This window comes from Lutjanus erythropterus, chromosome 5 (assembly GCF_056507025.1).
Source record: "Lutjanus erythropterus isolate fLutEry1 chromosome 5, fLutEry1.hap2, whole genome shotgun sequence".
Lineage (NCBI taxonomy): Eukaryota > Metazoa > Chordata > Actinopteri > Lutjaniformes > Lutjanidae > Lutjanus > Lutjanus erythropterus.
The window spans coordinates 5,479,984-5,506,518 of record NC_139321.1 but is presented as its reverse complement, the minus strand read 5'-3'; the positions used below and the strand labels follow the sequence as shown (position 1 = coordinate 5,506,518).

At 40.4% G+C, this 26,535-nt stretch overlaps 2 protein-coding genes across 2 annotated transcripts; both read left to right on the top strand.

Annotated features, from left to right (window-relative positions):
• Positions 1–627: 627 nt before the first annotated feature.
• On the top strand, positions 628–3,033 carry ndufc1 (NADH:ubiquinone oxidoreductase subunit C1). Its single transcript, XM_084718327.1, has 4 exons — positions 628–785; positions 1,746–1,849; positions 2,661–2,728; positions 2,914–3,033. Exons 1-3 carry the CDS (start codon positions 740–742, stop codon positions 2,718–2,720), a joined length of 210 nt encoding a protein of 69 aa, XP_084574453.1. The 5' UTR covers positions 628–739; the 3' UTR covers positions 2,721–2,728; positions 2,914–3,033.
• A 1,732-nt stretch (positions 3,034–4,765) lies between these two features.
• On the top strand, positions 4,766–24,635 carry mgarpa (mitochondria localized glutamic acid rich protein a). The gene is made up of 8 exons (XM_084718592.1): positions 4,766–4,947; positions 8,967–9,067; positions 9,821–9,926; positions 11,982–11,999; positions 16,725–17,075; positions 20,471–21,351; positions 22,528–22,574; positions 23,524–24,635. Exons 1-7 carry the CDS (start codon positions 4,872–4,874, stop codon positions 22,561–22,563), a joined length of 1,569 nt encoding a protein of 522 aa, XP_084574718.1. The 5' UTR covers positions 4,766–4,871; the 3' UTR covers positions 22,564–22,574; positions 23,524–24,635.
• The last annotated feature ends 1,900 nt before the right edge of the window (positions 24,636–26,535 follow it).

The window sequence follows — 26,535 nt, the reverse complement described above, 5'->3', positions numbered from 1 at the left end:
TCTCCAGTGGAAGGTGTCCTAGACCTATGATTGTCAAAACCAGGGGCTGCCAGAGGATACCTGTGGGGCCTCAGGAAGTGAAAGAGAAGATGATGGAAAATGCTAAAAAAAAACAAGAAATAAAATAATAATAATAGTAAGAACAATAACAACAACAACAATGATGGTTCAATGCCATAGCATAATGCTATTTTCCAAACAACAGACTTTGTTTAAGATTTCAACATAGGGATTTAAAACTGCTCTTTATACATACCCTAATACATGCACATGTTGCACACGAAATATGTATTATAAAATAATTTTCTGTCAATATCAACTATCAAACCCATTACAAGAGGAACTTCATTTTGTACCTTGACAGAGTGTTGTATTCTAACCTTCTTAAATCTTGCCCCTGACAAATACCTCCCATATTATAATTTAAAAGAAAAAAACTAAAGCTGATGCTGAAACTCTTAAAAATCAACTAAAACAAACAAACAAAATTAAAACGAGCCAACTGAAACTAAACTAAACTGAACAATTAAAAAAATAATAAAAATACATATAATGAAAAATACAAAACTATAATAACTAATACAATCGCTTCAAACTGGCAAAATCCAGATATCTGCAAACAAATGAGGTTCTCCTATCGATGATCCTGGAATCATCTACTTTGTCCTTGCCGGAAGACTAATCAACCTCAGAGTGGCAGGATCGCAGAGTGGATGAAGGGAGCTGCTCTTCAGGCAAAATGACTTTGAACCGGTTATTATCTCGAGCTGTTCTCGTCAGCAGAGGTAAGATGATGATATTATGGTAATGGAGTCACACTTATGATTTTGAAAGAGCTGTGTTTTATCTTGAAACGTCCAAGTTGAACACCGTGTTTATTTTGAAGCCTGACCTTAGCTTAGCTTAGCATTCATGTAGCGCTGCAGTCACGCAGGTGTTTTTCTCCTTCTAAAGCTTTGTATTTATGACGATGTTACTAAACTTAGTGTTTTCGAGGAAATTGTTTACCCATTGCTAATATAGCGCATACAGTTAATCCAGTTTTTATCCACGTAATGCCATTCTGTCATGTGTGGAGGGATATTCACACCAAATTCCGTTCTCAACTTTTGTAATTTAATGTTCCTCTGTTTTGTGGAGAACCACGTTTGAATGAGGATTTAATTTAAACTTATTTTTATTGAGAATATGGCCCATTCTTCAATTCGGCTTGCTTCTAGTGGCAAAACAGTCTACAGTTACTGCCATAGCCTTCATCCATCAAAACATGCAGTGGAGCTCAGAGAGCACTGTAACTCAATTCTTACAAAGTAAAATGCAGTGTTATTAGAATGGAATGCGGTCCGCTGAATCAAGTACCATAATTAAAAAATACCATTTTTTTTTTCTTTTTTTTTTTACATTTCTTATTTTCTATATATATTTTTGTTATATTTTGTGGAATAATGCACATATTTCTGCAGACTTACAGTTTCTAAATTTCTTACAATTCTCTGGTTATGTACTTCTGTTTTTGAATACTTTATTGATCCCCAGTGGATCAATAAAGTATTTATGTTTCTGATATATGATGAGTTAAATAAATGGTCTCAAGTCAAATCTTTGGCTAGGTTTAAAAGGGATCATTCATCTGACATTGAGATCGATGCTTACTTTCAGAGCTGTTTTAAGTACTGACTGTCAATGCCAAGACAATGTTAACTTTTCAGTGATGTCAGTGTGGTTCTTTATGCTATTTTTTTCAGTTGGATCCAGGTCTGTGTTCACAAGCTCCAAGCCTGACACTGCTAACCCCAACTGGGTGCGAGTGGGTCTTGCCTTTGGGACCTCTGCTTTCCTTTGGGGCCTGGTAAATAAGCACATCATTTCACACAGAACAGTTTGCTAACATACAATCTAACTGACATACTGTATCATTCACCCAGCTTTCTTAAGCAAAATGAGCTCTTCACTGATGTGTGGAGACCAAACTTTGCTCACACACCAGTCATGCCATTTATTTTATGTCATTACCTAACCTATTAAGTAATGTATTAGTGTTTCACTGCAGGATAAAAACCTTTTTATAACTCATGTAGCCACCAGGCACAGTTTGAGCACACAGCATCTGGTCCACCATGCAGCACTTACTGTATGTACTGTATCTCAAAATATTTATCATTATTTCGCCCAGGAGAGAGCAGCATTGAGCAAGAAATTTTTCTTTTAATTGTTTGATGGTGCAGTGCAGCTTGATGGATGTGGACAAAGGACTGTGTTCTGAATTTCAAGCAGAAAAATCAAATGGATCTTAAATTGTGGTGTAGAATAGAAGCATCGTTCAGACATAAAGACATACTAAAAGCTCATATTTTTGAATGGCATTTGGTACCAATTTTGTCATCATAAAAGGGGAGTTCCTTGGGGTTATCAAAAGTTTTTCTTAATTTCAGTGATTAGTATTACATTGCAGTCTGATTTCCTTATTTTGTTGTAAAATGTTCTTTTCACTAATCCCACGTGGCAATAAATGTCTCTCAAAGTCCTAAATTAATCATTTTGACAGTAATTTATTTTAGAATTTCAGATAATAATGGGTTATAAACGGATGTGAAGAATGTTGTGATATATAACCAGCTGGTACATTTAAATGACTTGTGGTATTTGTTTTCCACCTGCAGCTCTTCAAGCAGCACAGCACAGATGTACATGAGTACAAAGTGAGGAATGGCCTGGAATAACCACACTGGTATGTAAATGTCTGTTTGTTTAGATGATAATAAACATCATTATTTTGTTATATTTGATCTGATAGCTGTATTGACATATAGTACTATTGGTATTCTGTCATCCAGTGTGAAGATAAAACAGTGAAATCTTTAAATGGACAAACAAATAAAACCTGATATTCATGTCACTTCTCGTCTTGTGCAGGAGGTCGTCGGTTCCTGTCTATAGGAGGCACCTGTTTGTGCGCTCGTTTTTATTTCCACTGTTCCTGATTCCTCACTCTGAGTTCTGTGTAAAATAAAAATGTATCATGTGAAATACAAATGAGTCAGTGATTATTTTGTTCACGTAAATTCACAGTTGCTGTGGTATTGGAAAATGTCCAGAATAAAATCTAAATTTAGAGAAAAAGTAAACTTTGTAGTTTTGGTGCCAGGCATAAGAAAAAATACATCAGAAATTGTATGTTTCCTTTAATTTGCATTTTGAGAATAAAGTCAAAATGTCCACAGTGAAGTTGAAATACCAAGTTAAGAATTAAGTCAAAATGACTAAAATAATGTTGAAATGTTGAGACTAAAGTCAAAATATCAAGACTTTAGTCTAAATGTTGAGTATAAAATCAAAATTCAATTTCAACTCTATTCTCCACATTTTTTCCTCTTATGTCTGTCTCTAATTGTCTTCCTTACTATATATAAACTTGAGTTGTGTCATGTATTAGCCTTTGAAATATAAGAAAGCAGGAGGATCAGTTCCTGACACTGTAAAACCATCAAATAACAATATCACTTGTCCTCTGGTTAAATTGTTAAATTGTACAAGACTCACTGGCACTTATTTCTTATCATTAACAACATTAGTAGTTATTGTACATTATGTGTTTTTATAAACCAGCTAGCTGCTCTGCCACAGGGCCAACACTCGAACACAAATGAACATGTCTATACTAAGGGGCAATTTAGTTCTCATTTCACCAAATGTAGCTGCATGCAGGGAGAACAAGGCCCCAGCCTGATAATTAAATGTTACAAAAGTACAACACGTACAGAAAATGATTCTTACAATTATCATAATTATACCTTATATTTTGTTGTAGAGAGAAAAGAGCAAACTGTCCTCTGCAGTGGTTGCTACGAATATTTAGCTTATGAATCTGGAAAAAGAAGGGGTTTTCAAAGTAACACATTTTTTTCAAACTAAAGACAGGAAACTGAACTGTAGCTAACAGTTATTGAGGACAACAGTTGTCTGAGTAACAAATAAAACCATAGGAGAAACACGGTTTTGTCCCTGAAAGCAGCCGTTAAAAGATAAGGAGATATGTGCAGGAATGTACAAGTGTTGAAAAAAATGACTGAATAAATGAAAAGTGTACAAAATCATGATTTTGTCCACATGTCTTGTGACCTGCTGTGCCTAAGGGTGGACAGGATGAAAGTCACCATGATGTATAGAGGATGATCAGTGTCCTCAAAGATAAGACGCAGGACAGGTAGTGTCAAAAATGGACACACTTTGGGGTAGACTTAATGACCAGCATGAGTGAAGTTATAAAAGTGGATATAGGAAGAGTGAAACTCTCTATACCTTGCAAGGCCTATGTTTTTTATAATGACATATTACAGTGTGGGCCGTGTAAGTCCCACAGGTGGGTCTGGAAAATAAATGAAAAATAAATGAATGAAACATATTTAAGTTTCAGTACTATGTTTGAAATTACCATAAAACATTCATAATTTATTTTGAAAAAGTAATCAGAAGTAGTAAAACAGAACCATGGGATTTAATTTACATGTTATTCTTTGAAACACTACCCTCCAGCTAAACACAGGGATCCAACAAGATGAAATCCTTATGCAACAAGAACAGATGCAACTCAAATCAAACTAGGAACAACAATTCTGTTGTTACACCTGCAGCATTAAAAACGGTTCTACTCCTCTATGGCGCTAATGATTCCTCATACATCTTCCTGTCGCTGTGTGGCACTAATGGCCCTCCATAAAAAAAGGCACCACATGCAACCTATATTGCGCAACAGAGGGCAGGTCCATCCTCCGCCTCCTCGCACGTTTCTCTGGTAGCAGCCCAGCAGCCATTCATCCAGCAGCACTTGCTGAAGCTGCATCATTCCCATCGTAGCCCCTCGGAGAGCAGCGATGTTTTCCTGCAGAGCGGCCTGGCAGAGGTGTGGGCCTTTGGCACGGAGAGCAGCCTACAGGTTGCCCCGGGATGGTGAGTCTCATCAGCCAGCCAAAACCAAAGGCGTTCAAACACGACACAAAACTGAATTTATGCCTTTTGTAAACGATGTCTGTGGTTGAATGGGACGCTGACTCTGCGCCATCTATTGACTGATGCGTTAATCGTTAGAAAAGAGAAAAGTACACTCTGTCCTCATGTGAATTTCTCCGCATAGCTGCATCCCCAAACCGGAGGATGGCAATGGCTGCCCATGTGATGTGAAGGTCAACTCGGCTTTTTGGCTAAAATTAGGCCGGATCGGACTTAAGTGTGGACTTTAGTCCCCGGTATTCAAACGGTGTGATTGGTGAGACATCTCTGCAGCTCCTCGTGGTGATGTGTGTATATTTGAGCCCTGGTTGGAGTATTTGATAATGACACCAAACAAAGCCTCGTGTATCCTGTCAGGGTGTTCAGCAGGACAGCAGGCTGCCACAGTCAGTCTATAATCCGCTGTTTGCCACCGGCTTGTTTCCATACTTTATAAACTCCGTGTGTCACGTTTTAAGCCTTTATATCAGGCGCTGAACCATTTAAACCAATTTAAACGAACGAGCCACGTGGTTTCTTGTTATGTCACGTTAATTTGGATCTCATTGCCGTTTTAAACCTCTATATATTACAAACATACATTTGTATGTGACCTTCAACAGACTATGGGAAGTATGGAAACATGGTTGCCGCTGTCAGTCACGTGGTGTCCTCGTGTGACGGTGGTCTAATGTACAGAGGACAGAGGAGGCACGCGCTATAGGATACCTACACAGGCTGTTTTAAGATTGCGCCACAAACCGGCCGGTGGTGGCAGCTCCTGTCCTCCACCCTGATAACTTTACATAACCGTGAAGGACAGCTGGACACTGCCGGTACGTAGGGACAAAAAGATGATGAACTTAGAGGACATTCTCTTCTGATATCATTAATTATTAGCATTTCAGACACATTGATATGAAAAAATGGCGTCAACGAGGGATAGTTGACGTTACGTTTTGAAAACTGGACACCACTCTGTTTAACCTCAATTGGTATCAATCATAACACCTGTGTTAATGTTACTGTTTCATGTCAAAATGGCGTCTGTTTCACCTTTACAGAATTTACAGTTTGGATAAATCACCGTTGCAGCTAGCAGGTGGCTGTTTCTCAGGTTAGCTCATGTTTTTGACGAGAGAAAAATCATAACTTCAAATAAGTATGTTAAGTAAGTCATGATGTAACTAACGGACTTTGAGTTTTGCGTTCAGTTGTTCATTTTTGGATGACTGTGTTAGCTAACTTAGATTTCGCCTCTAAATAGTCAAGTTTAGCAGCCATACTCTAACATGAGACCTCAAAAATAGAGGAAAATTTGAGTTTCAGAGACTTTTTTTCATGCATTTGATGACTTTTAGAAAATGAAATGATACAAATACTCTACAGCAGCATTTTTATATGAAGTACTTTTAATTTTACTTTGAGAACTTGCTTAAGTATCTTGCATAACCCAATGAGTTTTTTCATTCATTTAGTTTGTGCCCTGCCACTAAAAAATTGACAGGGCACATTTTATAAAATGCACACACTTTACTCCAAAACCTTCGTTAAGAAATGATGATTATTCTTTGCTGGAAGACGCGTCTATCTGAGTGAAAACACTAGATTTTTGGAGTTTGCTGCACACTGTCAGAAATAAGTTGTTATAATGTAAAGGGGGGGATTTGTCATAAATCTGGAGAAACGCTGGAGAATTGTGACGGCACAGGGAGACAGCAGTTGGGAGAATCAGGAGGTTTGGCAAGTATGGCTTCACCTTCTTTCTGAATGTCCAGGCAGCCCCCCTCTTCAGCTTTGTACATCCTGAATGTTTCAGGACACACCTTTTGGCTTTTGGCCTGTCCTGACGGAGCCCAAGCCAAACAAAGATGGCCGTACGACACTCTTTCCTGCAAGGGTTTGGTTGTTGTCTTCACTGCCAGGCACCACTGGGGGCCTCTAAACAGATTACATCAAACTAAATGTCTGCTCTCTACCCAGAATCCATTCAGCGAGACAAATATGCTGAACACGAGACCCTCATTTTCAGACCTTCTCCACTCCAGTGCTCCCACTTAATCAGAGAAGGGTATCATGCTGTAATCCTGTGACTTCTTGACCTGTGCCCCTCCACTGGCCAACAGTTTTCACCACCTTATCCCCCCACCCTACTCATACCTTTAGACTTGAGCCGATTAGCCAGTATAAATATAACAGGGTGACTGGTAAGGAGTCATGTCAGAACTGTGGACACTGGATTAGTTCCTGACAATATGAGGAAGTTAATAGCCTTAACACCGGACACGACAATGCTTAACTTCTAGAAGAACTACTAGTTAATACTTTGACAGTGTTTCTTAGAGGCCATCGGTTGAAACACTTGCAAGGTATTAATTTGTCCTTGTTTTTTGACTTATCTATTTTAGGAAAGGAATTCATTTGAGTGCTGTAGTATCATTGAACCCATAGATTTATACAGTTTTAATTAGGGATCAACCAAATATCTACTCCAATATTCAGCATTTTTACAATTATTGGAATCTTATTTTTTAAAGTCCAATTGCTGCTATATAAATTAATTGAAAAATTTACTACTTTGTCCCTGATGCAACCGCCTCAGTGTCCCCCCAGCAACACTACTTGCCTACGTCATATACTGCTGTGTATCTTAAACTATAATAATACACCATAATTGTTAAAAGTAGTTGATTCATCGTCCATCTGTCTCCCTTAAAGTAGCGCTCAAACATCATTAGTTGGCATTGAGTTTGGAAGAGACTGAAGTAAAAGATAACAAAAGTAATTAGTTATTTCGATAACACCATCAGAAATTGCCTCAGATACGGCCTAAAGTGGATTTTGCAGGCTGTTTTTGGTGGTTGTTGCGGCATAAAATGCCTGATTTCATGGCAGCTTTTCTAAAAAAAAGTGCAATCCAGTTTTGCTTCCTGTTCACTGTCTGTTTTGTAGAGTGTTTGTGAAATTGAACATGACACATCAGTAACTTAAAAAAATAGAAGAACAGAAATGCAAACTCATCTCCTGATAATGGAAAAGCAGTCAATCACCTATTTTTAGTGTGTTAATTTTAGTATAAAAACGGTAGGCCTATAATTTAAGCTACAGCCAGATCAGTGGATATTTCTGTTTCCTTTGGACATCAAAGTTCTTTTCTACCAAACAGGCTTCAGTTGTGGTCAGCTACACATTGTGTGTGATGAAGTGTGATTCTGTAGTGTTTGCTAAGGGTTTAAGTGTTAGCGCTGGTCTACATAGTATTGATAAGAGGTGTTGACTCTGGTCCAAGTTTTTCGTAGTAAACAAAGCTGGCTTGCCTGCATTCCCTTTAGTTGTGCTGAATGTTCCATCAGTGAAGAAACTGCTGTGCCAAACTAAAACAAAGGATTTGCCTAGTCAGAGGAAGCAGAGTTTAATGTCTGCTCTGGGTCAAGTGGATTCAAATGCTAATACCGGCACCACTTTATCACCTGAAATGAGCACAGACTCCAAACCTTCCTGCAGGAATTAGAGCTCCTTGTAAAACACCTTTAAAGGTGTGAACATAACAACAGGTCGAAACCAAATCGTTTTTTCTTTCCGAGGGTGCGGAGTAGAGTGCATCACCCTGTGGGTGTCAAACAAGTGCTGACAGGCATATTTTTGGCAATCTAAATCTATGGCGCTAAATCCAATCAGAGCAGGAGGCATCATGAGCCAGCAGAGCGCCTTAGGGTGCTTTCTCACCAATCCCTTTCACACTGACAGAGCTGGAACTTATGGGCTTGTGTGGCACATTATTCCTGTCCTGTAGGATCTTTTCAAAGCCATGAAGGTCTCTGCAGAGTGGTGGGGAAACACACAGGCAGTTTGTATGAATGAAAGGTTGAACTTCGTAATACATGTGGATGTCAAAGTGAAAACGCATAATAAAGCTCCATTAAGGACAATCTATCAACAGGTCTGAGGATCTAACATGTGACCTTTTTAATTCTTTGCAGTTGAGCAGCGGCGGCCAATGTCATCAGTTCCTGGTGGGTCTGGGGAGAACATAGTCTACGCCCTGCTGTGTGGTGGAGCTTTTGTCGGTGCTGTGACATATGTAAGTTTTATTGCTTGTAGAAGTTGATAATTTCAGCCTCAACACATTTGATATTAACATACACTAGGCAATAGTGTGAAACTATCAATATATATTGATTACTGAATAGAGGTGTAATGGATCACAAAACCTGTGGTTCGAAATCGTATCATGGTTTTGAGTCACAGATTGGATCACTTTGCAGATGATGTAATAATGATAATGACAGTTAACCAGTTAGACCAGTGAAAAGAGGTGATGTGACAGCTTTTCAAATAGTCGCTCTTCCTTTTTTAAAAACTTCTTATTGACTGTTGCTTCAGAGATGCAATGCAGACAGTGTGCACCTGTCTTGTTGTTTTACTGCAACTCTGCATCAAGATTTGGGGTTTTATAACTTTAAAAAGCAACAGTGACGGTACAACTATTGTGTTGTCGATCTGTTTGGATCACAGGCCAACAAGAATCCGTTACACCCCTCTAATACTGAATATTTGAAATGCAGTATTGATAATTGGACTGCAACCATCAGTTATTTTCATTGTCGATTCATCATTTTCTGCACTAATTGATTAGTAGGTTTATGGAATGTTGAAAAAAAAATGTGAAAAGTCAGTATTTCTTAAAGTCAGATGATGTCGTCAAATGTCTTATTTGGTCCACAATAGGATTGGGTGATATGTTAAAATTTTCCAACTGGAATATGAAACTTGTCATTTGAGGAATGAGAGATGAGTCGAAATATCACATTAAGCCTTGTTCTCCTCTCCACAGGCGTACAACACCGTGACCGGAGACAACGCCAGGTTCAATGAACGCGTTGCACAAATAAAGGCCAGACCCAAGACAGAGTGGGTACCTAAACCATGGCCGCCCAAGAGTAAGTGCTCCTCACCTGCTGCCTGGTAGTTTTCACTCACCTTAACAGAGATCAGATCCCTCCACCGGCTCGCTGACTCAAATGTGTGAAGCTAAAAAATGTATTGTAAAAATGTATCTGTGTATTTGTGCTCTCAGTCAACAGTGCTGGTCTGGACTCGTCCTAACAGCTGACCTCTAGTAGTAAATATTATGTTAAAGGAGAAGCATGGAGCTCTAGAGATGAAGGAAACAAGCACACTTTTCATTCCCCTCTACAGTTTCTTATAAGTAGTTATGAAGTTTGCTGATTGATTAGTGTGTTTCTTTAATTCATATGTAGGCATCATTTATCTCTCAGGCTGCTCTGCCTTGTTGCGGGCAAAGAGATTGACATCACTCCAAGCAAAGGATTGTGGGACAGTTTGAGATAATCCTCTGCTTATTTCAGCAGTGAGGGAGCGTCATTGAGCAACGCACAAATGAAAAGACTCAGCATAGCCGCTCAGCTCAGTCTGACCAGTCAGTCTGTTGTGGCCATCATGTCTCAGCAACTTAGACACCCAGGGCACGCACACACACACGCACACACACACTTAGTTCCTGCTGTGCTGCCTGTGTATTTTTACGTCCGTCTCAGAGTGCTGAGGACGGTCATCAGTCAGACCAATTTAAATGTTTTGGTGGCCAACCAGCACCATCCCAGACCTTCTGTCTGACTGGTTTATCAGCTGGAAATCTCTTTTTATTGTTAATTTTATAATCCAGTGGAGTGTTTTCATTATGCTGCCATGGGACAGCATTTTTTAAGCTAAAACATAATGGATTCTGCAGTGTAGTACACTGTTTATTGGAGGACTTTACAAAATTAAGAAAGTGAAACTAAAATGATTAGTTCATAAAATAGTTAATCAACAGGAAATGTAGACCAGCTTGATTAATTAATACATTCAACAGGTAAATCCAGTGCAACTAATTTAAAATTGCAGACTTGATGCAAAGGATAAGTTAAACTGCTGCTGCATTATTCTTGACATTAATGGTAGTTTGACCAAAAAAGGTAAACTTAGCATTTAGTTTTTAGATTTTTCACCTACTAGCAAGGATAAAATTGTCAAACGACAATGGACAATAGTGGACATTGCAAAAATATCCTCCAAATCAGTAGATTAAGGGTTGGTTCTGGCAAAACGTTCACATCAGACATTCTTTATTGTTCAGTACCTCTAGACGTTTCAAACCCTCCAACACAAACTCATGTCCTCTAAACACAAACATCCTTTGGTTCAGTGCACACGACTGTGTTTATGCTGTGTGAATATTATCAGTGTTTGTAATCACTGATAATTTCCTTTTATTTATTCTGGCTCACAGACTCTTAACTGCCCATATTCTGTTTTAGATGGATGACATTTGTCGACTTGATCCAATTTATATGTATGAACAGAGCAAACAAACCAGCTGACAGTGAACTGATAAGATCAGCGGCAGCACGGTCGCTGTGTACAAACACTTCACTATGTAAACTGTTTGGCTCAGGCTCACTGGTGGAATCAAGATGACCCATTTCAAATAGATTTTATCACATGCAATAAGAAATAATCTAGTTCGTGCCACAGAACCAAATCCTGAGGGCTTTTATAACTCATCTTTCATCCCAAGAAGATGAATCCCGATGTTTCTGAGGAATGTTCTGCCCACCATCCAACCAAATTTTCCTTTTTTTTTTTTTACACATGTAGTGAGCAGAATCTAACTTAGATAATGTTGGATTTTCAAATTAAATCTCCATTTTACTGTTAATATTTGAGAGTAAGCATAAATAGGTAGCATGTTAAATAGAAACAAACTGATGCAAATATGTATCACAAGCTGCAACTGAATGCAAACTGTAAACAGCATTAAGCAGCAGCAGCAGCAGCTTTTCCCGATGCTGTTACCTGTAACAGAGTTTGAAGAAGTTTCTTTGAGCATTTTGAAGAACAAACTATATTTGTTCTCGTAAAAAACCCATACATTGGTTTACTGCTCAAACTGTTTCTATATGAAACTTAGACAGATGTTTGTTTCCTTGCAGGCAAGGATGATGAAGAGGGTGAGTTTTGTGTCATGCATTTTGCATTCACTCATTGTCACGGCTTGATGACTGTATGAATGCTTCACTGACATGTTTAACTGGGTAGAAGGAAATGTTGGCATGGATTTGATTTTCTTCTAACAATTTCACTATCCTGATTGCGATGAAAAGTCATGATCACAATAATCACAATGTTTTTAGCACTGACATTTCCAAGATTACAACATTTGGTTAATTTCTTTCCTACGGTCTAAACGGAGATTAAGAAAGGGAAATTATGACTGCAGCAGCAGCAGACAGTAGTCACACCTCACACAGAACATTAGCAATGACAACCTATTTAAAATAGTTCATAGTAGTGCAGACCTCTGAACAATAATTTGACATTATAAATTTTATAAATGATCTAATCTAAGATTTAGTTTAATTACCATAATTACAGTTGATCCTACTCCTCTGTAGGATATTAAGTCAAGCAAAGTTTTATTTATACATTGCCAAATCATCACAGAAGATGGATACAGTGCAGCATCATTTGAATAACAATGGACGTTATAAAAAGTTCCCCAATAATATGGCCTGAATGAATCAGAGGGTGAACTGGACTGGTCCAAGCACAGAACGCTGTGGAACTCCATGACTAACCTTTGCACATATAGAAGACGATATCTGCAGGATTTGTAGTTTGGGAACATGTATACATATTCTACATAGTTTTCGTATACTTGGCTATTACAGTATTGACAAGTGTGTCCTTGTATTTGACCTTAGCCTCACCGCTCCCGATTTTCCCTGTCTGGCCGGAAAGCTTGGTCACCAAATCAGTCCCCTCCTTTGACACCACTCAGTCCCTCCTCTCTCTCCCTCCCACTCTTCACTGCGTTCTTCATACCTCATAAGTAGGCTAGGCTTAAAATTAAACCGAGTCTTGCATGTTCTTAACTTTAAGTCATTTGAAGACATCTCTGCTCCATTTTGGACAAACGGTGACTTTGTCTTAATGTCCTCATGACTAATGCTTCTTCTCGCAGAGCTTTGCATAGATTCAGCTACCCATTACCATTTTTCACCTGCGTAGCGTCTGTGGTTGAGTTTAAATTTGACGATCACATTGTTGTGTAAATTGACTGTGGCTTTTTTTAAAAAAAAGCAAAATATCTTCTTCCCATTTCTCTAACTCTTTGTGTCTTTACTCTTTTCAGTGTAATGCTAAAGCTAAGGTCCTCTGTGGCCGCATGGATATTCATCCTAGAACTGGACTCTTTGGAAAAAACCCTCTCTCCTCCTTTCCTCCTCCTGTACTGCTACTGCTAAGAAAGGCAGAGTCCTCTACTGTGCCTAAAACTTCTGGACATTACTGTGAAGGATATTGATTCTGTTTTGCTCTCTTTGTTGTGTTTGCTGCTAAATGTTAATGTGTAAATGTGTGAAGAGGAGAAATGGACTTGAGTTGAAGTATCCACAAGGCAATCATGACAGATTTTTGTTTTTGTAAATGGACTGCATCATTTCTCAACAACACTCTGGTTTGAATGTTAAATATTAGCTATGTTTTGTCATGGCCACAGTTGGTCAACTATAGTGTCACGCAAACTTATCATTGCTAACACATTATAATGCGCTATTGTGAGTGATGTTAGTCTTATCCAAAGGCTTCTGTTAGCTTATGTAGCCCGGTTTACATTAACACTGGTGCCCTGATATTTGTCTACTGTATTTGCAGTCTCAAAAGCCACTTCAGAGTCCTTCTCTGTGTTATTTGGAGTGTCCCCCAGTTGAAAATGATTGACTTCTAAGGCTGTTTGTGACCATCATATCTGCCCTATTGAGTTGTGAAATAGGGGGAATAATATCGGGGTCCAGAGTTCTGGAAGTCAAAGTAAAATCATCTTTACAAAAGACAAAGATTATTATCACTCCCAGTAAAAACAAAAATTACCAGGGTCAATATTCTTAGCCCCCTTATGAACTGACCTTTTTATTGAGCCATAGCACAAACCACCGTTGTGCAATGATGTGCTTTAACTTGTAATGCACAAAGCTTGTAAAATCAAGTTAAAATCTTCCAATTTACACACAGTATAAAAACTTCAGTGAGGGTTTGAGCTGTCACTTGAGAAAGCATCATGCCAAAAACAAAAGAAATCAGTTTAGACTTGAGAAAAAGAATTGTTGATGCTCACAAAGCAGGAGAAGGATATACAAAGTTATCACAGCGTTTCCAAGTCTGGCAGAGGTAGGAAGAGAAAAATTTCAAAGAGACTTGAAAGAAAACTAGTGAGAGATGTGTCTAAAGACCCCAGAACAACTGCCAAGACACTAGTGAATGACTTGGCCAAGTCAGGAATTGTAGTCTCAAAGAAGACGATCACTAGAGCCCTGCACAGGAATGGACTGCGAGGTTGCAGACCAAGAAAAACTCCACTACTGCAGAAGAGACTCCTTCAAACCAGACTGAAGTACGCTAAGGACCACCTGGAGAAAGATTATGCATAATGGAAGCGCGTCCTTTGGTCAGATGAGACGAAACTAGAGCGCTTTGGCCGTAGAGACGTTGCTTATGTTTGGAGAAAGAAGGGAGAGACGTATAACCCAAAGAACACCGTCCCCACAGTGAAACACGGTGGTGGGAGTATTGTGCTGTGGGGATGCTTCAGTCCGTCTGGAACTGGGAATCTCGTCAAGGTGGAAGGAATCATGAATAAGGAAGGATATGTGAAGATTTTGAAAGAAAACCTCAAGCAGTCAGCAGCAAAACTGGGTCTGGGTTGTCACTTTGTCTTCCAACATGGCAACGACCTAAAACATACGTCGCTCCTGCTGAAGAACTACCTCCAGAAGACCAAAGTGAACGTTATTGACTTGCCTGCACAAAGCCCTGACTTGAATCCCATTGAAAATCTGTGGGATGAACTGAAGACCAGGGTCCATGCCAGAAGACCATCAAATCTGGAGGAGCTTGAGAGACTTGCCAAAGAAGAATGGGCTGGGATTCCTCAGGAGACGTGTCTGAGACTTGTTGAAAACTACAACAAACGACTGCAGGCTGTTATCCAGCAGAAAGGATACACAATTGACTATTAGCATCAGGGGGGCTAATATTTTCGACCCTGGTAGTTTTCGGTTTTTATGAAATACTTTTGTTTCTGTGTGCAAAGTAAAATAATGTAAGCATCCAAAATAAAACTAGGATGTTTGGGAAAGCTGTGTTAAAAATTCCTTTCTCTGTTTAACACCACTTAGGAAATACTTAAAAAAATATATAATTTTCATAGGGGGGCTAATAATTTTGTCCTCATCTGTAAGTATCTGTCTCAATGGCAGACTCACTTTCAGAGTTCCTAAAAACTGATAGCTTGTTAATTTGATGGTAAGAACCAAGATACAACTTCACCCCTCTACCCTGCACCTGAACCCGCACTCCTCTCCCTGCCTTTCCTTTCCCCCTCCCCTCCCCCTCCCTGTTGTCTTTGTCATGCTCCTCCTGCCTTTGAGTTTGCATGCAGTTTGTGTAATAAGTGTTGCCTCTGGTTTTTTTTTCCAGATGACAGAGGTAAGGTTTGGACTGACTATTGGAAGTAGTACTTCTTGATTAACCTGCTATAAGTGAAATATGATCAGCTGTAGCTGTGTTTCCATCCAACTGTCGATCCTTTGCTCTGACATACATTAGAACGTCCTAATTAAGGTTAGCAGAAACTGATGTGTCAAATAATAGTTTCAAATGTTGTATGCCCCTTTTCCCTACACATTTGCCAGCTTGGCTTGACTCGGCATGGCAGGGATTTGCATTTCCATTATATCGGGACTACACGCTTGGTGTCTCATGACTGAGGACGAGCAGCTTAGCTTGAGTGGAGCATTTATAAAACAGCAAATAAACACTGAACTTCCTTTTAATTCTTCACAATAAAAGGCCCAACTCCAGAGTAGCTTCATCTTGTGTGTGGCTTCCTTTTTTTGTTCATATGCTCAAGCACAATTTATTGAGTATGTGTCCATTGTGGAGTATAATCCAGCTCTTATGGTGCAGATACGCCAAATCTGGCGATGACGGATCTTGATGCAAGGGAACACCCGATGCTTCGGCCTGTGGGTGGCGCAATATGCAGGTTACGTCACATGTTGACCCCTGTCGTTTTGACGTATGTCAGATTTGGTGTGTCTACACCAGTAGAACGTGAAACGTGAACGAAACGGCTTTGGTTACGTACCATAACTTCTGATTCTGAGTATAGCTGCGGCCCCAAGAGCCAACAGTAATAACCAAAAGGGAAACTCTAATACTGAACTGACCAATGGTGTAACTTCATTACTGAGTAAGTCAGAAAAATGTCAATTACACTGTCAGGTCACTGAGCAGGATGTCCTTTCGCTGACTACAGAATTTGAATTTGGTAAGATTATTACTGGTTAAATATTTACTGTTCTTCTCACGTTGAAATTTTGTGAAAATTGCTTATAAAAAGTGACAGCCCTACTATTTTTCCTTTCTTCATTGTCCGTCTTACACTTTGGATGGAAACCCAGCTACTGATAATATATTTATCTTGTGTAATGTTGCTTTTTAAATATTAATCACTTTATCTCACACTTAAGAAGAGGGATGCTTTGTCTGGTTTATATTCTTAAATGCAGCAAATTTAAGATTACTGGCTGCTTACTGAAGTAGATGACAGATTATTTTCATTCATTCTGTCAATCAGACTGGCTCATACTGTCCCTCTGGTCCTTGTGTTCCAGGTGGAGAAGAGGAGGAGGAGGCAGCAGCTGAGGAGGAAGAGGCAGCAGCTGAGGAGGCCGGCGGAGAGGCTGAGGCCGCCGAGGAGGCTGAGGTCGCGGCAGAGGCTGAGGTCGCCGCAGAGGAGGCCCCTGCGGCTGCTGACAGCGAGGCGGATACTGTAGTGGAAGCAGTCGCCGAGGCGGTTGCAGAGGCTGCTGAGGTTGTCGCAGAGGTGGCTGAGGTCGTTGCCGAGGCTGCGCAGGAAGTGGAGACAGTCGCGGAGGAAGTGGCCCAAGTGGCCGAAGCCGTCGAGGAGGCTGCCGAGGCTGTCGCAGAGCCAGCCGTCGCTGCCGAGGAGCCCGAAAGCAACGGTACGACTTCTTCATCTGAGGAGGAGGCCTGAGGCTCCACACATTCACTACAGGGAGACACACACACACACACACACACACACACACACACACTACCAGACACACCTGACTATCTTTAAACCACTTTAACTTAAGAGCCGCTAACACCAGGGCTTTTTCCTCTTCACAACACTGGGAACAATAGAACTGGTAACATAGTCACTGTCTACAGTAGAACCAGTAGAGTTTAGCTGCTTCTCCTCAGGTACTTGGTTTCACCTCTTACAGATCACTCTTACCTCTTCCTAAAACTGTATATTTTCTCTTTATTTATTGGAGTGGGTATAAAGGGCAGCACTGTATGCAAGTTAACTGTTTATTTAAGTAAAGCTGACTTGAGATTTTTCTGGTGTGCAGCGTATGATGTCTATATTCGTTCAGATTGTTAAGATGTTAATAACCAGCGAGGCCATCTTAGCAGGCTCCCTTCTGATTTCCAGCTGCACACCACAGTGAGACATTTCCAGCGTGGCAGTGAGGTCTTCATGAGACACTCATTTGCAGTTATGGGTGAAATAAATGTGATCACTCTGAATACAAAACCTCATTCACGCGGATTGGCCCCGATTTTGCACAGTCAGCAGAACTGAAAAACTTCTCCATTCCTCCGTGAGAATACCACAAGCCTTATATCACGTTCAAACCCAACCACACACGGTAAATAGACGCGGCGAGACAACAAGCAGGAACACCCCCGAATGCTGTGACATCACTGGTATCTTTTTGTTATGAAGCCCCTTATTTCATCTTTATAAGATTTGACAAAACGCTGTATTTCTTTGATATAAACCTCTGTAATGTTGTAATAAGTTATCACAGAGCCCATTTATCCGCCGTACAGTTGTGTATTTCCTACAGCAAGATGAGATGGCTCTGAGATTGTGTACAAACTCTGTAACTTGTGCAGTGTGATATTTTTCTTAATTGTAATGTGAAACTGTTAGAGAAATCATCAGGTCAGAGAGAACTGTCAAAGAAATATGTAGGTCACCGAGTGATTCAATCCATATGTGATCATATTTTTATTTTGCTTATAACTGGATAATGAGCACTGTGAACAGTTGCGGTAATTCATCGAGCCATACAATAAAGCTTTTATCAAACCGGAAAGGTTTACTGCCGTCTTTAATTTGTCTGAATTGGTCTTTTACCATCATTTGCATTGAAGCTTTTAAATAGGGACATTTGTATCTATTCATGACATTTTCAGCGCACACTTTAGCCTTCATAAAAATAATAATTCATCTTCAGTAATTCATATAAATACTTTCAAAATAAGATGGCACTTCTGAAGTTTTAAGTGAACACAGGCATGCTTTTCATTTATTGAGTGAGCATTTTAATCAGGCTGTCATTATCTGCTCTTCACCACTTTCTGCATTCAACTCTACTTTCCTGCACTATATCAGAAATGCACTGGGACTTCTGTTTCGATCAAGACACAATCCTTGACTTTTGCACTGTGATATACTTTTAAAGGGACAGTTCAGCCCATAATCAAAAGCACATTTTCCCCTGGCCTTTGGTGCTGTTTATCTGTCTAGATTTTTTTGGTGTGAATTGCAGATTTTTGGAGATATCAGCTGTAGAGATGTCTGCCCTCTCTCCAGTATAATGGGACTAAACGGTACACAGCTTGTAGAGCTCAAAGCACCAAAAAAAAAATACAGTAAAAAATTTAAAACCAGTGTCTCTGTCCAAAAATCATGACTGAATTGCTCAAGATAATCCACAAACCTTTATGTAGGAACAAAAGCTGTTTTAGTAGGTTGTACTGCAGACAAAAAGTAGTGCCTGCAGCTCGCACCGAAAAAAATCTAGATGGATAAATGGCACCACAGGCCAGGAGAAAATATGTAATTCTGAACTTGGGGTGAATTATCCCTTAAAGGGGTATATTTGCATGATATAGAGACAGTATGCATCGTTAAATATTGCCAGTGTCCGTATGTGGCAGTGAGGATTTTAAGGAGGCATGCTGGGTGAATGGTGTTACGCTTGTTTTAAAATCTTGAACAGAGCTCCACTGACATGACACAGATCAGCCACAACTTCAAAACCACTAACAGGTGAAGTGAATATCATTAATCATCTTGTTACAATGGCACATGTTAAGGGGTGAGATATATTAAGCAGCAAGTGAACAGTCAGTTTTTTGAGTTGACATGTTGGAAGCAGGAATTTTGAGAAGGCCAAACTGTGATGACTGGCTGAAGCATCTCCAAAACGACAGATGGTGTTAAAACGTTCCTGATATGCAGTGGTCAGTACCTACCAAAAGTTGTCTAAGGAAGGACAACTAGTGAAGTGACGACAGGGTCAAGGGTACCCAAGGCTGATTGATTTGCATGGGGACCACAGGCTAGTCCACCTTGTCTGATCCCACTGAGAAGTGACTGAAGGACAAATAGCTGAAAAAGTGAATGCTGGCTTTGAAAGGTGTCAGACAACAATGCATCACAACATGCGGCGTAGCCATAGACCGGTCAGAGCGCCAGTGCTGACCCCTGTCCACCACCTCAACTGCCTACAGTGTGCAAGTGAGGGTCAGAATTGGCCAACTAGAGCCATAGACCAAGGTCGCCCCAGCTTGGATCTTACAGGACTGGAAGTATCTCCTGCCAACATCTTCATGCTAGATACGACATTCAGACGTGTCCAGAGTGGAGATATTATGGTGGAACGAGGGGGACCTATAGGCATTAGGTCATATTAGGAATGGTGGTTTTAATGTTGTGGCTGATGGGTGTGTTTACCAACTCTAGCGTATCACATATCAGTACTGCTGTGTTGTCTGACCAGTAAGCACAAGAAACTCTAGTGCTGAAACGTTCATCTGCCAGAAAGGACAGTTATTTTTCAACTATAAAATGTCCATACAAGTATATCCTGTATCTTGACAACACATCTATAGTAATCAGTTTTAAGATTTAGGGGACACAGTCTAAATTTCTCCTTAGTCTCTGAGGTTTCTTGCAAAAAAAGAGTTTCAAGCAGTGTATCCAAATATTACCAGAATTGCCCAGTATTATGTCTGTATGTCTGTTCTGTGTGAAGCTGTATTTTTCTCTTTTTATATTGAAGTACTTCACTGGTTTGTGGCACTGCATCAATGCTCCAACTAACAGGGAACACCTTTGTTTCTCTTAAACTCCATCTACTGCTGGTTGTTGGCCTTGCACCTGCATGTAGTCAGAGTCCACCAGACTTGCTGGCACTAAATCCTCCTTCCCTAAAAGGTTTCACAAATTCCCATCAAGTTACCTTGGCTAACCACCTCAAGTTGTGTAAGCTAAATGTGGTAAAATATAACTTGAGCATCAGTGATGTTTGGATGGCTGGATTTTGTGTTGCAGCGCCGCTGGCAGCTGCCTCTACTCTGGAGGTACCGAAGATAGCTGAAGTAACGGAAGAGTTGGCTCCTGCTGTTGAAGACGTCAAAGAGGAGGAGGCCCCTGCACCAGTGGAGGCTGCACCAGTAGAAGAGGTCCCTGCACCAGTGGAAGAGGCCCCTGCACCAGTGGAGGCTGCACCAGTAGAGGAGGCCCCAGCTCCAGTGGAGGCTGCACCAGTAGAAGAGGCCCCAGCTCCAGTGGAGGCTGCACCAGTAGAGGAGGCCCCTGCACCAGTGGAGGCTGCACCAGTAGAGGAGGCCCCAGCTCCAGTGGAGGCTGCACCAGTAGAAGAGGCCCCTGCTCCAGTGGAGGCTGCACCAGTAGAGGAGGCCCCTGCTCCAGTGGAGGTTGCACCAGTTGAAGAGGCCCCAGCTCCAGTGGAGGCTGCACCAGTAGAAGAGGCCCCAGTTCCAGTGGAGGCTGCACCAGTAGAAGAGGCTCCTGCTCCAGTGGCTCCTGCTCCAGTGGAGGCTGCACCAGTAGAAGAGGCCCCTGCTCCAGTGGAGGCTGCACCAGTAGAAGAGGTCCCTGCACCAGTTGTTGAGGAAGCCTTGGCAGCAGTAGAACCTGAAGTTACCACAGCTCTGGTTGAAGAACCAGTGACCACAACAGTTGTGGAAGAAGTTGCAGCAGCTCCTGCTGCAGAAATAGCCAGCCCTGTGTTGGAAGAAGCTGTTGTAGCCCCTACAGAGACCCCGACAGAAGATCCCAAGAGAGAGTACATTGTCGTGGTTCTGGAAGGAACACCTAAAGCGGAAAAACGGCCCAAGGTGCTGGGAGTGGGGTCCATGACTGGTAGAATCATCCCAGCTCCAGATGATGACGACGCCTCTGCTTCTGAGGTACCAGATAACTTTGTGTTTAGGCTGATTTCAAATTGATCAAAGATTCCATGCACAGATTCTGATCAATAGGTAGGGTTTTTTTCACACTGCAGTCATTAGCCCAATGCCATCCTTAGTCCTGGGCTAAGAAATAACCCTGCAATAACTTGGCCCCTTTTCAGACACACTGTTAAACCAGGGTTAAACTAAGCCCATGGCTGTTTCATTCATAATGTATTTCTTAAAGCCCCGGGTTAAATGTGGAACATGCGACTAATGTTTCCATTAAAGAATGTTGTGTTACTATTCTTCAATAGCCTTTTGCCTCATTTCACACTGGCATGTTTTAGCCCCATGTTTAGTAGATTTTCAGGGGGGAAATTCTGCACATTAGGGGCTAACCCTGCTCTGAAGCAGACTTTTTTTTTGTGGGGGGGGGGGGGGCTTTTCACACTACATTTAGCCCAGGGCCAAAAGCGTTCCAAAAACCTTTTTAAGAAAGCTTCCACACTGGCACATTCCAAAGTTGGCAAACCCAGACTTCAGGTAAGGGTTTTCTGGCCCTGCGTTTGCAATGTTATCCCCTCAAACTACTAAACATTGGGCTAAAATGTACCAGTGTGAGTGGCTGTATTAAAAAAAAAAAAAACAGTCACACATCATTCTAGTGTATAAACACTCGTCGTGTGTTATCGTGCACATTTAAGCCAGAGCTCGTAGAAGTGCCTTGTGAATCATACAGCCCTGTTCTTAGATTAACCCTGGGGTAACGGTGTGAGTGTGAAAAGTGCCCAAGTTATCCCACAGTCAACTTTAAGACCAGGTCTGAGGTTAACCCTGGTCTAATGATATGGAGTATGGAAAGCCTTGCGCCCCTCTGTGTGTGTTGCATCAGCTCTCAGATGTACGTTGCTTTGGATAAAAACAGCTGCTAAATGAAATTGTAAGAAAGCTTTCTTAATATGGGCCTAAGGCAGTTCTAAAAAAATTTTAAAGTGCAGTGTGAAAAGCACTTATTCATTCACTTCACAGCCTTGGTTTTAGAGTGTAACTGTATTTTGAGAGATTTAAAGAGACCAGTTTTTATTATCAGGATATTACAACTAGATATGTAACAAAGATTTCACTCTGCTTGTGTTAACTTTGAGTTTGAGCTTTAAAAAAGTCACTCTAACTTTAAACTTTGCTGTTCAGGGTAGGCGACGTCTTCTTAGGATGCAAATGCAGTAATTCCAACTAAGGTACTGAGCCTTTGATTACTTGTACCATGGTAGAGCAGGCTGTGGACACCATGTACCTGTGACTAGAACTGGACTTTCCTAACATTCATGACCACATTCCTATACTTCAAGGGAGAGTTCGGATGATTTGAAGTGTGGTTGTATGAGGTACTTCTTCTATTTCCTACAGTAGATGAAGGTCGACATACCTCCAACATGAAGAAGCAGCAGGTGTAAGAAGTTAAGCAATATACAGCTGTGGTCAGGGTCAGCAGCAGTATTCTAGACACCTAAAAATTTTCAGTTCAAGTGTACGCTATATTTAATATTTTCAGAGCTTCATCTTGCTTTGAGATGGCCTTTTATGACAGGACACTGTCCTTATACAAGACAAATATCTCTGTATCCAACGCAACCAAACTCGTGTACTGAGGCTATCAGTCTTTTGCAGCGGCCGTCGGTTTGACTCCTGCCTGTGGCTCTCTGCTGTGTGTCATCCCTTGTCTATACCCCATTTCCTGTCTGCTCTTCAGCTGTCCTGTCAAAATTAAGGCAATAATCACAAAAAAATAACCTTTAAAAAAGATAAATACTATTCGCAATATGACCTTTTTTTTTACCATATCATGCAGCCCTAGTTCAGATACACCAAAGTCACAAAATAACACAAACACAAAACTCTGGCTTTGGAGAGAGTGATATTTAGTCTTTTTAGATGACTAAAATATTTTTTTCCGCTGACCTTGTCCATAGCAGTACATTGCTTAGCTTCCTACGCTGGTACTCCTGCTTCTTCTTCTCAAAATTGTTTGTGCATCGACCTCCATCTACCATCAGCCACACATCAAATAATCTGAGCCATCCCTTTCAGGTTGAGATGCATGCTTGGGCTGTAGAAAAGGTTGGCATGTATTTATATGGAAGCAGCGTACACTTGTATTTACTTGTGCCTTTCTGTCCTCCATCGCAGTAAACGGCTCCTGAATGACGATGAAGAAGAGGATGTGCCTTTCTCCTACACTTTCCTTCCCCCTGTTCTCCGTTAAAAAAAACACAAGGGACTGGTATGTAGTTCCAGTGTGAAGACAAACATAATGTACAGTGTTTAGATCAAATCCTGTTTTATGGAACCATCATCCCGGCACACTGTGGGTGTCCATACAGCCCAGTTACTGTGACACTCCGCTCTCGACTCCACCGCCCCCGATGAGCCCGGTCAGTAGCTTTACCTTTTAGTGACTTCAGTGAATTTCAACCTGTTTACTTCGTGGACAAAACTGAGCCATTCAGTCCACCATCTTTCTCCTCACTGCCTCAAATATCACTCCAGTGGAACACTCTGTTACACCACATCCTATGAACCCGATCACTGCCTGACCACTTGTGACATGAACCTACAGTGTTAGCTCTTAAAGCGAGGGGTGTTTTCAGTCACCAGCATTCTTTAACAGTACCCGACCTCAGGTTTTTCTTCTGCTTCTCTTGTGCAAAAACATCTGGAAACACTTTGCTACAGTTTCTTTTTTTTTTATGCAGAAAACACTTTGAGCCCGTGTTAAGTAGCTACCTCGCTACCTCAGTTTTCCTCGTGTTTTGAGTCTTTAAAATGACACTTCAGACCTCTTCTTGATGCTGTTACAGTTCCTAAGACACTAATCACATTGTAATTTGAGCACGGACACAACTTATCATGCAAAACTGAAGGCATTTGTTGATTTCACGTCACTTTTCTTCCTTTAATTTAACAGTGAAACAAAAGCTGCTGCTGCTGCTGCTGCTGCTGCACTGCTCTCATTGTGCTAAAGCATGTTTCACTTTTGGCCACACCCCAGTTGATGATGTCACAGCAGGTATTTTCCCTTTGACAGCTGTTGGATATCGCCAGCTGTGACATCATTGATTGGAGACGATCTAAATCAGACAATCTAATTAATTTAGTGAATGTACAAAATACCGGGAACATCTTAAAGATCTTTTGCACAACCAATATTCAGTTTTGATCAAAAGTCCTTCTTGCATTCTTTTTTCCACATCTCCTCCTGAGCCATTGATCTAGATTTAAGAAGGAAAATAGATAAGGGATGCTTGTTTTACTGATCATCAGTGTACTTTAAGTGTCATGTATCATGTCCTTTCACTCTTTGCTTTTCTGTCCTTTCCAACAACTTTTCTCGTTTTGCTCGCGCAGTCAGTCCTGTGTGGATGTTTAATTTAAAGGCTTGCAGGAAGTACGAACAGTCGTGACGCTGATGTGTTGGTGTGAGATGAAATATATGTGTGTGCGTTCGGAAAGTGTTGCGGTATGTCTGAAGAGAAGTCTGCAGTGTGAAATGCTTCGACAGCTCTGTTGTAGTCCACTCTTCCTTCCTCAATTCCCTCTTTTAGAGTTTCTCACCTCTTCTGCTGAGTTTCTGTCTTTGTTAGCTCTGCATTGTCTATTTAGAAATGATCTGCAATCACTGAGGGAAGAACTGAACTTGATGTAAGTAGATATTTTAAAGAAATGTTTGTCATTGGTGTTCACAGGCAAGTTTCTCTAATAGGATGTAAGTGAATGCCTTTGACTTGGCAAAGGACAGAAACCATGACTGTTTAAGATATTACTGTTTTTCTTGTTTTTGCAAAATAAAGAGGGATTAAACATCATTTGTCTGTCAGTTTTATAACTAACAAGAAGACTTTTACACTTCACTGAACCCAGGTTGATATAATGGTGTGTGCTCTAAAGCACATATTTATTTGCGTTGCCAAATAAATAAAGGACTATGAAAGAAATTCTCAATTTATGATATCTGCAGTACAAATTTTATAAAGCATTTAAAATGTGTATATTGATGAGAGGAAGAAATGAGAGCCTGTTCATTCCACCTAAATGCACTTTTTGTCTCATTTATGAAGTAGGCTAAAATGTCCTTTATTTTCATGCTGAGATTAAATAAAATCATTGAAATGGCCTGTCAACGCTGCCTGAATGCATTTTCATGCATATTTCATTAAAATATGCAATGTGTAGAGCTGCATTGATCAGTAGATTATTAATCAATTATAAGAATAGTTGTCGATTAATTTAATAATAGTCAAAATTCTGATTCCTGTTTCTTAAATGTGAATAATTTCTGGTTTCTCTGAATATTTATGCGTCGTGGACAAAACACAACATGTGGGATGATCTGTGGGAAGAATCTGTTCTTCTGTCCGGTCGCTGTGGTGTACATTGTTCTGTAGCGCCCACCAGAGGAGAGAGGTCGTAACCGCTTGTGTCCAGGGTGTGATGGATCTGCAGTGATATATCCTGACTCTGGATGTGTAGATACATCCTGGATGGAGGACAGGTTGGCACCAGTGATTTCCTCTGCAGTGCTGACTGTCTGTTGAAGTCGGTTCCTGTCCTGTTTGTTGGCTCATCCAATCCAGACAAACAATGGTCTCATACAAGCAGACTGTGACACTCACATCGACACGGTAACTTCTGAAGATTCTCATTTGGTTTGATTTATTCAGATTTCTAAAGCTGAGTAATAACTTAAGGTAAACTTGCATGAAACAAGGACTTTGGACCTGACTGACTGTTTTGATTGTGAATTTTGATTGTGAAAATTGTGAATCCATCCTTTAATAATCAGTGATTAAATTAAATAAATGAGTTTATATATGCCTTAACAATTATTTGATTAATGAATCTATTATTTCACTGTGTTAGTTATTCATTGGTAATGACTGTTGGTGTTTGTTCAATCACAGAAAATATTTTCAAGAGTAAATTCATGATTTTGATTCAGGTCAGGTTTTCATTAATAACATGTATCAGTCATACCAGCAAAATAATATACTCAAACAAGCACACACAAAAAAGAACATGTTAATTATGCATGCATTTATTTGTTACAAATTTAAGAGACTTAAATTAACATCAAACTTCAATTAGAAACTAAACAATTTAATTATTAGTAATATCTCGAAAAAACTTCCCCAATAAGCTGAA

What these genes read in the sequence shown, in the direction of transcription:
- ndufc1 (XM_084718327.1), top strand. Translation starts at nt 740, where the DNA reads ATGACTTTGAACCGGTTATTATCTCGAGCTGTTCTCGTCAGCAGAG. An exon ending in AGCTGTTCTCGTCAGCAGAG is followed by an intron (nt 786 to 1,745) that starts GTAAGATGATGA and finishes TATTTTTTTCAG; the next exon opens with TTGGATCCAGGTCTGTGTTC. An exon ending in CTGCTTTCCTTTGGGGCCTG is followed by an intron (nt 1,850 to 2,660) that starts GTAAATAAGCAC and finishes TTCCACCTGCAG; the next exon opens with CTCTTCAAGCAGCACAGCAC.
- mgarpa (XM_084718592.1), top strand. Translation starts at nt 4,872, where the DNA reads ATGTTTTCCTGCAGAGCGGCCTGGCAGAGGTGTGGGCCTTTGGCACGG. An exon ending in TTGTCGGTGCTGTGACATAT is followed by an intron (nt 9,068 to 9,820) that starts GTAAGTTTTATT and finishes TCCTCTCCACAG; the next exon opens with GCGTACAACACCGTGACCGG. An exon ending in CGAGGAGCCCGAAAGCAACG is followed by an intron (nt 17,076 to 20,470) that starts GTACGACTTCTT and finishes TTTGTGTTGCAG; the next exon opens with CGCCGCTGGCAGCTGCCTCT.